Raw genomic sequence first — 11,086 nt, forward strand, 5'->3', positions numbered from 1 at the left:
CTCCCTCCCCTCCCACAGGTGGCGGTAGCGCCGCTCGCTCCGACCGACGTTCAGTTCACGACGTGCGAAACAATGGCGCATTAGGGAAGACTAGATGTGTTTATTCTTACTCTCTTCAAAATTTAAATTGTGATCATAATTTCACATCATAACGTAAAGGAGACGAACACAGGCAGGCAGAACGACCAATGCAAAGAAAGCAAATCTAACGTAAGTCTTTAGATCTTAGAGTTTGTTTATGGATTGGCGGTTAGACTATTTCGGAACGAACTTGCACGGTACAGGCATAATATTTTAAGCGCTCTCTAAATTGACACCCCTAGCTTCCAGTTAATGAGTACAGCAACTTTTAAAACGCATACATGCATTTAAATTTGAAGTGGGAAATCGACAGTTTTTAGGTTATGGTTGTTTCTAAATCAGTTTAATTGTTTATTAATTCTGAATCAGTTAAATAGTTAAATAAATCATAATCAAAGTGTAACTGGACAAATGCCAAATTAGTTATTTCCTTCTTTATTGCATTGAATTTTTCAATTGCACTGTATAATTTACACTGTATTACTCAGAGAGCAATGAAATATCAGAACGACATTAGATTATGTCTATTTAAGGACCTTAGGCCTATATATTGTACTTATGATCTGATGTGAAATAACTGACGTTTGATTTTGATTTCATTTGGTCTGATATTTCATTGCTCTGGGTAAGAGCTTGAGTGTCATAGATAGGTATGTATCTATTCAATACTCTATCGTCTCAATTTCAGATTAAATATGGCTGCAGAAGAAATCGATCTCACTTGTTCTCAAGAGGAAGATAACGAAGTTCATCCCAGAAAGAGGAAGGATGTAGTACATGTCATTGACACTAGTCCAACCCCAAAGAAATTACGTCATGAGCCTTTACCTCCCAGTGCCAGTCAAAGTGATGACACAAATATTAGCAGCAGGGAATGGGATAAAATACACAGAAGACTTCAGAGACTTGAGGAAGTGCAGGTCTCCAACAAAGTACTCCATAAGGAACAGTATGTAACAAGACGGGAGTTTAATGAGTTAGCAGGAAGATTAATTCAAGTTGAGGAAAGAGTTCAAAATATGGAGCAGGTATTAGGCAATGTAAGAGCAGCATTCCTTTTTGAAGATCCATCCAAAAAATCTATGAACAGAAACTCTTTGCATAGCACATTGTACTCTCCTCCTTTGAATAATATCCAATCTAATGATGAGGAATCACGCAGCCTTCAGCCATCTTCAAATGGGCAGGCAATCACAACTCCATCAAATGAATCAAATGTGAAATCTACTCATGCTTTATCCCTTAATACTGCTAAGCCCCAGAACTCTAAACAGTGCACTAATGGACTAAATGTGCAACCTACCATAATGAATCGAACTATCTCCAGCACTTCTGCAAGTACACCAAATACTCCTATTCCTACAAATGTTTCTGGTAGTTCTGGTTCCCTTGTCAGCCAAAAACAACATCAAAAATTGAGTGTAGCAAGTTCATCAACAATTTGCAGCCCGCAAACAAACTCAAGCAACTCTTCAAGAGTACAGAATACATCTATTGAAATTGTACAAGTTGCGAGGAAGGTTGCTTCACAAGACATGCAAACTCCAATGCAGAGGCGCTCTGATCATCTTCCTCTGCCATCTGCTGCAAGCAATATCCTTAGTAGTACCCCACAGAGAAAAGCGGGTGAGCGACCACCGCATATTTCAAACAACAACTTAAATAAGCAAACCAACAATTCTACTGTCCATCATAGGCATTCAGCACCCTCGACTTCAAGCTCCACACATGTTCCTATCAGTGTGAACCATCAACCTGGATCCTCTTTGTCAAGTTCACTGAGAGCTTCGGGGGAGCTAACTACTAAGCAAGTGAACAGTGTCCCACAAAAGATGACATCAAATTATCTGCTAAGTGAACTACCACCAGAGTTCATCACACACATACGAATCAAAAGAGAAGTGGAAAGTGAAGACACAAGTGTTGTGGAAGAAGTAGGAACACCAAACCATATAAGAGTTGGTGAAAATTGTGTGGTTTACATTGCTGGCACTGGGAGAAAAATTAGAAAGCATTTACACTATGTGGCAATTTCAGGTTACACCTATGAAGGTCAAAATGGGTAAGATACTCATCTCTGGATTAAATTAGAGATTATAAAGTGCATTCTCAAAGTAATTTAAAAAATTAATCTAAATTTATCTTATTTTCAGGAAAGTTATGCCTCAAATTCCTCCTTTCTTCACAGACTTAAACATGGAAAATATTCAAGATTTGAAACACAAAGAATATCTTAAAACAGAAGCTTTAGTAATGGCAGCATTAAAGGCTATTCAAGCTATCCGACACTCAGCACGAAGTGAGTAGTTTCAAAACCTTTCAGTTGCTATGAAACTTATTTTAGAGACAGATATTAACTTTATTCTCCATTCTCCATAGATTGTTTGAAAGTTACTATCGTTGCCAGTAAGAGCGGTAGGAAGTTAATTTCAAATATGAAAAATTTGTGCATTGGAGAGAGATTTTTGGAGACTTATCCAAATGTTAGTAAATGTAGATGTGAAAAATTAGCTTGTGATCACCCTGACCGATGGACTACACACAGTCCATTTGCCCGTATGTATGATCTACATAAACTCTTTATTGCTGCAGAAGGAATTAATGTTGAATGGGTAAGTGATACACAATTTCAAATAACCGAGCCTTAGCTTCATTGCACAGTTTAGACTGGCTCCGATTGTCATTTATTGGATACCTTCTAGTTGAAAATCAGCCAATCAGAGGCCTCGAAAACCCACCAGAACAGATGCAATAAATGACAATCAGAGCCAGTCTAAACCGTGCAATTATGGGGCCAACAACATCCTGCTTTTAACCTTTATAATCTGTAACATCTGTTTCAGTGTGACCAGGATGAACAACAATGTCAGGCCCTGCTTGACTTAAAGTCAACAATGGATGCTAGATTGGCACAGGCAATTAATCAATGGAGAGGTAAAACTTAGTTTTCACTGTCCAATTTTTATAAATTGTTAATTATTTCAAAGCAATTTCAAGAGAATATTTTAATCAAATTAAAATTTTATGATATTATTTTAAGACTATTTTATGAAGGATGTTATTTTGAACTTTTAAATAAAGAAAGGTCATTTAAATTATTGAGGACTTTCTTACCTGACAAGTGGCATGGGGATATCCCTCTGAACTCTATAGACACGAGTCCATGGTGGCACTAAAGCTAAAATCCGGGCGATGAGGTCAACAAGAGTTCCTGGAGGATAGCTCTTGTATCGTCCAGTTTTCCAAAGCTCATAGAGACCAGTTCCCCGAATGACAAGAGTTGGATAAATTTTCAAACCATCAGCTCGAAAAGCTGGATTTTCAAAGAACTCCTGCATTATGTTTAAAAAAAAAGCTTAGTTCAGAATGTTAAAGTCAACAGTTGCTCAACTCATCAGTTGCTCAATACTTACAGTAAACTGCTCAACATCTCTTTCTAAATCAACATTTGGAAGGTCTGGCATCATGTGAACAACCACTTTAAATCCAGCATCTTTAGCTAAGGAAAAACTTTCAGTGACAGCGCGAACTGTGTGACCTCGGTTTGTATCTCTTGCAACATCCTCATAAACAGATTGCACACCGATTTCTAAACGAGTGCATCCATACCGCAGCATGTCTGAGAGATGAGGCTTCAGGCAATAATCGGGTCTAGTCTCAATTGTTATTCCTATGCATTTCACTCTACTTTTCTCTGAGTACCTGAATTAGGAGATATTGTGTGAAACAAAGATATTTACAGAACTTTAATGCAGGGAAGTGGACATAAAATTACATACTTGACTGCCTCATCTACATTATTACTTGTATGCCCTGAAAGAGCATCATGCAAATTTCTTATGAAATAATCCCTGTATTCTTTGGACAAACACATAAAGGTTCCACCCATTACAATGAATTCTACTTTGTCAACACTGTGGCCCAACTGCTTTAGCTGCAAGAAAAAGATAAGATAGAAAAGAAAGGTAATTAAGTTTCAACAAAACAGCTCTCCTTCATTGTGGATAAAATAAGACAGCAAACCTGTTCAACACGGTGTCTTGTTTGAAGATATGGGTTGTAGCGTGCTCTAATAGCCCGCATGGATGTTGGTTCGTATCCTGTGTAAGATTGAGTTGAGTATTCAAAGTCAGAATCTGGACCTCCTGGACAGTACACACAGATGTTTCCAGTCATATTGATGTGCGGACATCTATGTGGTTTGCACATTACAGCAACTACTGCAATCTAAACAAAATTTAAAAAGCTAATGAATATCCACACTGCAAGATGCTATGAAATAGTCTATTTAAAGGCAGAACTAAACAGACGTGCTCACTCTCCAGGAATATAGCAAAATTTTGGCTCAGTTTACACAAAACAAACTGTCTAGATTCCAAGAGAAAGAAAAAAATGTTTACAATATTTAGGTAATTGTATTACAAGAAACAAATCTGACAACCACCAGCGCAGACAATCAGACCACCATTTATCCTTTTTTGCTAGTGTTTCTCATAAACTGATAGAATTATAACTGAAATTCTGTCATGATTATAAGACACTGACCATAACATGCACTTTCGGACCAAACTGCACCTCTTAAATAAACACAAGAACCAAAACATAATAATTTCTTCCTTGCTGTGGACAATCACATCAAGAAAAGATAATTTTAATGTAAATGAGCACCGTAAGAACATTAGCTTAGTTATTAACAACAAAGAAATACTTTTGAAAGCAAGAGCACCATACCCTGAATTAGATACTTACTCCACTAGCTGTGCGTATAGGTTTAGCACGTAGCTTCGGAAGTAGTGCTTTTTTGCTCTCTGTAGGTACAGCTGCAATGATATCAACCAGCCTTGGGCTACTTTCTAAACCATACTTAGATGCAATTCTTGTTTTCAAACGATTTAGGTCAACATCACGTGATTCTTGGTGAGCACGTTGCAGCTCCTGGATAATTTCAGCCACAGTCCTGACCATGCGCTCCTGTTTGGAAAGCTCGGCATCTAGAAACAGAAGTGGGCATGTAGATTGGGATGCAACTTTATCACTTACAGCAAAAGCTCCAATAAAAAAAATATTCATGAAACCCTACGAATAAACAACGAGTCCGAGAAAAGAAAACAATTCTAACCAAAGTAAAAATAAATATTAAGAAGCTTATGTCACATAATCATTCAGCACTATGGCCTCCTACAATTGCTGTTGAACTCATCTTCATCAGATTGGTATCGAACAAAAGGCACTCACATGCAACTCACTTATAGAATCCGCTGTTCTACTTACATTTGACTGGCTTCCCCATGGTGACAGATTTCTATTTCGTCTATTGCTAAAATAAAATATGAAATAACACATTAACCTAAACTTGTCACATGTCAGATCATAACCACAATAACACAGTCATCAAGAAATTCTCATATCATCTCGCAGGATGGTCAACATACAACTAAAAATCCTCTAAGCTTTGTCAAATTTCGCGGTGAAACTTTTCAGACATGCTATTATTCTTATCTTGCACTGACAGGAATATTAATGAGTTTAATGTTTTCCCACTCTGTCAACGAATCATAGTGATTTTTCACTCATTTATTTTCGTGTGGAAAAAGCTTGTAGCTGTAGATAAGCGGAAGAACACTTATCCACAGAGACGAGGGTGAAGTAAGGGAAGGGGTGAGAGGTGTGCTAAAGGGAAGAGGGGAAGGGAGGAGAGGGAAGAGGTACACGCCTGTCCTCAGTCGGGCTCGGATCACGGTGGTTATTTTTTCAGCTCAGTTGGAAGCCAGTCTCCAGCTCAGACAGGTTGGGGTTGCCGAATGGCTGAGGTACCTCATCCTCGCGGTCAGGCGTACTCACAACCTCTGACAGAGAAGTCTACTCATCGTTAACACTGTTCGTTTGTGGGCATCGGGGTTCATTTGCTGATATAGAAGAAAACCAAAGTATGGTTAATGCATTCTCCGAATATATCCTAAACTACGTTAAATTCTGATCAGCGTGACAACCATGGAAACCAAGGAGAAAAGAGCTTATAAAATTGTACTGACTGGCGGTGAGTAAATTTTATTTTGACTGACCATTTGTACAGTTCAGCTTTTAAAAGCAACAACTATTTTTCAAATTTAAACGTCGACATGTTTCCCATCTTTTAAAAAGTCTAGAAAAGAAATTTGTGTTGTTTTATTAAATTCTTGAATTATATCCTCTTATGTCTTGAATGAAGTGTTTATATATTTTAGTCTTATTGATAGCAGTGTGTGTATCACAGTCACCTATTACTGACTAAATCTGATTTCATGTTTATTAGTTGTCCAAAAATTACTTTCTTTCAATGAACAATCGTGTTACTTCCTGTTTGATTATTGTATGGAATCGTTAACATGAAAAATTCGGTCAAGCACTAACTCCTAATTTCTCTTTTAGGTCCTTGTGGAGGAAAAACAACTGGGCAGTCACGTTTGTGCACCTTTTTTGAAAACCTGGGATGGAAGGTGAGACATTTTCATTGTTTACTACTTACATTGAATACTATCAATTATTATAAGTAAGGATGTTACTATTTTTCTATTGTACATGTTTCACTTTTGTATGCCTAGTTTTACTAAGCTTCTCAATTGTAGGCTGTGTAATTTTTACTCAATTTATTGTTATTGTTAGTATGCGAAAGAATGGCTCGTTAATGTAAGAAAAGTAGGTGGGAAAGATGTAGCTATCAAAACTATCAAACTGGTGGAAGTAGCGCTAGAGTGATGATGTCAACTAGACATCACAAAATCAATTTTCTGTTAATTTAAATTTTTCTCCACTTGGCTGCGCATAATGCGTCTTGGAATCTTATAGCCGTGGCAGCGAGGACCCGGAAATAAACGGCAGGATTGGGATTGGGGAAGCTGAGTGCACCCGGTACCCTCTGGTACCCCGCTCTTGCCCGGTCCTATAAATTCAACAGATGAAGCAGACCGGCTGGCTGGCACAGGCGCGGGTGGCCGTGCTGAAGTCACCCCCCACTCCCACTCTAGAAGCCCGGGCCGGCCAGCCGGTCTTTGAACCCCCTCAGACAGATGTAGGATAGATTTCTTGTAGGGTGATAGTCAGTTTTCCTAGTGTGATTAGCCGGTAATGCCTAGTGCTGTTCAGAGTGTGGACTGGTGTTGTTGTTTTGCAGGTGTTTCGCGTCCCGGAGACTGCCACGGTCCTGCTAAGGTACCTATACCTCAATCACGTTCTTGTCCTTTCTCTTTATTTTTTTTTATTTGTTTCCTAAAAACAACTGTGTGCACGCAAAGTGCTGTTAAACCACAAATTTTCCATCGGTAAAGAATTACTACCTATATGCACCCCTTCAATTTATGTCATCTCTCTCCATTTCTTTATGTTTCGTGCACGCGCGTCTTTTTTTTTTTTTTTTTTTTTAACGAAATTTAATTTGAGGAATTTGTAGCAACTGTTAGTAATAATGAATCTTAACGTGACGTGCGATCCGGCTCTAGATCTTTCGTTCACATCTCGTGGCCATCTGCCCTTACCTTTCTTTTCATTAAGTAGAGGGTGTGCTTTGCAAGTCTTTGAAGTGACAGATTAGTATTTTATACCTGCTTACGTTTGTGTACACCTTGTAGGGAAGCCCCAAAGTACAGGGACTCTAGAGTAGTATGCCTTTTGAAAGAGAGTCATATCTGTCCTCTCTCGCGACGTCTCTGCATCGGGAACTCATTAGCCTGCTTATTTCTTGTTCACAGTGGCGGTATAAAATTCAGCGACCTGTCGGAGGATGAAGGTGAGTGGTCTTCGACGAGCCCTACTTTTAACTAAAACGGTGGCGATGGGTTGTGGTTTTAGCTCATGGGTCAAATGAATGTCTACGATGGCGTGTAGTATCAGGGAAAGGGTGGGAGGTAGAAGTTTGGCGTGTTTCCTCGAGGGACGAGGAGCCTGATAAAAGTTTCGTAGATTATGGATCCCTTTCTTCGCGTATGGACTTTCGTAGCCCTTTTTAACGAAATTTGTGTACGTGCCCTGTTCCTGCCCCTTACGTTATCGTCAGAAAACGTCGCGCCTGCGTAAGGGGAGAGGGGGGGGGGGCAATTGTTATCATCTGAGCGGTGTGCCGGTTACCCTGGGTGGGTAAGGGTTGGCGGCCCGATTGCCCTTCTACCTGGCTAGTTCAACAGACCACGACCGTTTCTTGTGTGTGCGCATGTGGTTCTTTTCCCTTTTCTCCCTGACTTCTCTGATCCTCAGAGATGTCTGTGCGTCTCCCCACCCCTACTTCCCTCCCTACCTTCTTATTCCCTTCAACGACAAATGGGCTATGCTGCCGACGCCCGACTCCAGGAACTATTTTTGCCCCACTGTTTGAAGTAAAACGTGTGGTTGGTGAGGGACTCAACTTTTGTACTTTCGTATTTTTCTTTCTGATACGCCGCCAGCCTCTGCGCCCGTGCGCTGCAGCGGATGAGCTGGTCCGGCTGCACTCGGATGATCTAGAGCGGGTTCAAATATCACGTTGATAGTTAATATGCCCCCACAGTTCATTTATTTACTTACATTTTTTCCCCATCAAATCCGACGTATCAATTTTTTCTTTAAACCTACTTTAAAACTCTATCATAGCGGCTGTCACTGAAAAAAGTGAAAGTACTAAACTAAACCAGAGGCCTTTTAAAATAAATGACGTGTGTCTGTTAGGAGGGGGGGGGGGGCGTCTAGGCTGGTTCTGTTTCACGTTTCACAACTCGTCCGGGAAATCGTGATGATGGTGGTGATATCGGTGCGTAGCGACGGTGTCCTCACGTGTAATGCGTTTAGTCCGTCTGGCCGGGTGGAACACGTGTGGGTCCTGTGGGTCCTGCGTAATGGATCACGTGGAGGTCCTTCGTCCGGCCTTGACTGCATATAGGATTTACGATTACGAAACAACCTTTTTTAATGCGATGCATTTTTCAAATCCCTGGCATTTTTTTTTTAATGGTGAATCTTTTTAGCATTTCAAATCTTTTTCTTAAAGCCAAGACCACGGCCAAGACTGGGTGTGGAAATAAAAGAACTGAGTAGCAGGATGCGGCAGTGCTCAGTCGTGGGCCCGGTTGACTCGATGGATTATAATGTAATGTTCTGATTTGCCGCCTGAGATGTACGTGTTTTGTTGCAAACCGGCTTTACATTTTTTGTGGGGCTTGCCTTGTTGGTTTTTCTTCTCATTTTTCTTTTTTTGGAACAGTGTGTATTAAATGTCACGTGCGAATGCAAATCAAAAGAGATGGTTGGTCCGTGGCGCGGCTCGCGGGAGGATGTGCTGTAGGAGGAGCCTCCAGTACCTCGTCCAGGACGAGAGAAGGGGGCGAGGACAGCCGGAGGTAGAGCGGGTAGTTTTATCTGTATCATACCCAGCTGATTTCTCCCGGCGTAACGCTTGCGCCAAAGTATCCTTGAACGAGTCTGTAAGGAGCCCCATGATTACCCCCCCCCCCTAAAGTCACAGGTAGGTTGGGCACAGAGGGGCATTAGAGTGCTCAACATTTATACAACAGTTCAACATTTTAAGCAGAATAAAAATGAACCTGAAAGTTTTCTGCTGTAAAATTGTTGGATGAAAGACACCAGACAAACAGTTCTAGTCTGCACGCACTAGAAGTACTGTCACCCTTTCTGTTGCAAACAGCTCTAGTTTCCTTTCCCTGTCGGCTGGCTACGCCGCTCTTTGGCGACCGTCGCGGCGTGGCGGGGCGCTCTACGTCCGCCACCACGTGGTGGCGCGGCGTGTGTCGTCTCTCTCGCGCCAATGCGTTTCGGTCGCGGTGACGTCACACACGCCGCCTCGCCTGATAAGAGCCCGGGGGGTCGCGTGGCTCCGCGCGCCGCGTCACCGCCGCGGTCACCGCGGGGGAAGGTGGAGGTGAAGTTGTGCTCCAAACCGAACCGGTCGAACTGTGTGCGTCGTCAAGGGTTTTCCCTCTATGCCCCGGCAGAAGCGCATCGACGGATATTGAAAGTGCAGGGTGCTCCAAGTTTCCTCGGGCGTGCGGGCGGTCTTTGCCTACCGTACACGGACATAAAAGATAAGCTGTATAGCAGCTCGCTATGAACAAGCAGTCATAAATCCTTTCTAAAGCTAAAAAAAAAGTTAAACCAATAACTCAATATGGCTTAACTAATATTTTAGCTAGATTGCATTTTGTTTTTGAGCTAGATAGCTATTTTTTTGCGATGCTGCCAATTTCTGTGTGACATAGCGAGTAGAGGCAACCTGTGGACACGGTACAGTAAAACCAACACAAAGTATACGGGGTCTTTTGGACACCCCTGTTCGATCGAAAGGGGACGCGGCGAGTAATTTTACCCGTGACGAATGTTGACTACAATTGAATCCTTAGATAGTGCCGTAGGCGACAGAAGAGTTGTGAGGTCCTTCCCTTGGAGTTGTTCTGACAAATGTTGGTCGCGAAGATCGGGGCGCACGGCTTTTTAATCGAAATGAAGTCGTCGTCGTCGTCGGAACCGGTCCTTATTTCTGTCGGGGTACCCGGTCTGTCCGGTCGAGTGTAGTGCGCTGCGCAGTGGTTGGTACCACCACGTTGTCGCCACGTGAGGACTCCGCGGAGTTGAGTTGCCCTGCGGTACCGGCACCGGCTGCCTGCCTGCGGCTGCCAACCAGAAAGGGTGGGGGTGACCCCCCCCCCCCTTTTCCCTCCTGAGTCGCGAACGCGCAGCTTGACCGGGCATTTCTGATGACGGAAGGACGTTCACGGTCGCCTGCGTTCCTTTACTCCGAGTGCTTCGCCACGCCGGCGGCAAGGACCGCGTGCGAAAAAAGAAAAGGGAGCTGCAGGCGCGCGTTATACTTCACCCCAGCCGCACCTCGCTCTCTCTGTCTGCAGGTTGTGTGACATGCAATTTTCGGACGCCTCCGCTCTTTGGGTGGCGCGGCGTGGCGTGGCCTGGCACCGACCGATGATGCCTGTGTACTGCTCTGTGTACACTCTGTACACTCTGTGCCCTCTATACACTTCAGTGCCCCCCC

At 42.4% G+C, this 11,086-nt stretch overlaps 3 protein-coding genes across 8 annotated transcripts in view; 2 read left to right on the forward strand and 1 right to left on the reverse strand.

Moving 5' to 3' along the window:
* The window catches only part of LOC113212037 (elongator complex protein 3), a 6,708-nt gene extending 1,190 nt beyond the window's left edge, over positions 1–5,518 (reverse strand). The window contains exons 1-6 of the mRNA XM_052269458.1: positions 5,353–5,518; positions 4,831–5,072; positions 4,105–4,308; positions 3,861–4,015; positions 3,495–3,783; positions 3,196–3,413 (exon numbers count right to left, since the gene is read on the reverse strand). Of these exons, the coding sequence (XP_052125418.1) occupies positions 3,196–3,413; positions 3,495–3,783; positions 3,861–4,015; positions 4,105–4,308; positions 4,831–5,072; positions 5,353–5,371 (1,127 nt within the window). The 5' untranslated portion in view covers positions 5,372–5,518. The remainder of the gene's footprint in view (positions 1–3,195; positions 3,414–3,494; positions 3,784–3,860; positions 4,016–4,104; positions 4,309–4,830; positions 5,073–5,352) is intronic.
* Positions 18–3,176, forward strand: LOC113212034 (mucin-5AC-like). The gene is made up of 5 exons (XM_026430602.2): positions 18–210; positions 770–2,143; positions 2,235–2,380; positions 2,461–2,693; positions 2,925–3,176. The coding sequence occupies exons 2-5, from the start codon at positions 777–779 to the stop codon at positions 3,024–3,026; spliced, it is 1,848 nt and encodes a 615-aa protein (XP_026286387.1). The 5' UTR covers positions 18–210; positions 770–776; the 3' UTR covers positions 3,027–3,176.
* Positions 5,519–5,789: 271 nt separating the features above from the next.
* The window catches only part of LOC113212035 (TRPL translocation defect protein 14), a 40,345-nt gene continuing 35,048 nt past the window's right edge, over positions 5,790–11,086 (forward strand). For 3 of the 6 annotated variants that reach the window (XM_052269452.1, XM_026430603.2, XM_052269457.1), the window contains exons 1-4: positions 5,790–6,118; positions 6,490–6,557; positions 7,232–7,269; positions 7,806–7,843. In XM_052269452.1, coding sequence (XP_052125412.1) covers positions 6,073–6,118; positions 6,490–6,557; positions 7,232–7,269; positions 7,806–7,843 — 190 coding nt within the window. In that variant the 5' untranslated portion in view covers positions 5,790–6,072. The remainder of the gene's footprint in view (positions 6,119–6,489; positions 6,558–7,231; positions 7,270–7,805; positions 7,844–11,086) is intronic. The other 3 variants (XM_052269455.1, XM_052269454.1, XM_026430604.2) reach the window with 2 other exon arrangements.

The sequence above is a fragment of the Frankliniella occidentalis genome, unplaced genomic scaffold (genome assembly GCF_000697945.3).
Source record: "Frankliniella occidentalis isolate FOCC.00 unplaced genomic scaffold, Focc_3.1 Scaffold93, whole genome shotgun sequence".
Taxonomy (NCBI): domain Eukaryota; kingdom Metazoa; phylum Arthropoda; class Insecta; order Thysanoptera; family Thripidae; genus Frankliniella; species Frankliniella occidentalis.

Bases quoted from the DNA above. Each gene is read 5' to 3' on its own strand.
- LOC113212034 (XM_026430602.2), top strand. From the start codon at position 777: ATGGCTGCAGAAGAAATCGATCTCACTTGTTCTCAAGAGGAAGATAAC. The intron at 2,144-2,234 runs GTAAGATACTCA...TCTTATTTTCAG, and splicing joins ACCTATGAAGGTCAAAATGG to GAAAGTTATGCCTCAAATTC. The intron at 2,694-2,924 runs GTAAGTGATACA...CATCTGTTTCAG, and splicing joins AAGGAATTAATGTTGAATGG to TGTGACCAGGATGAACAACA.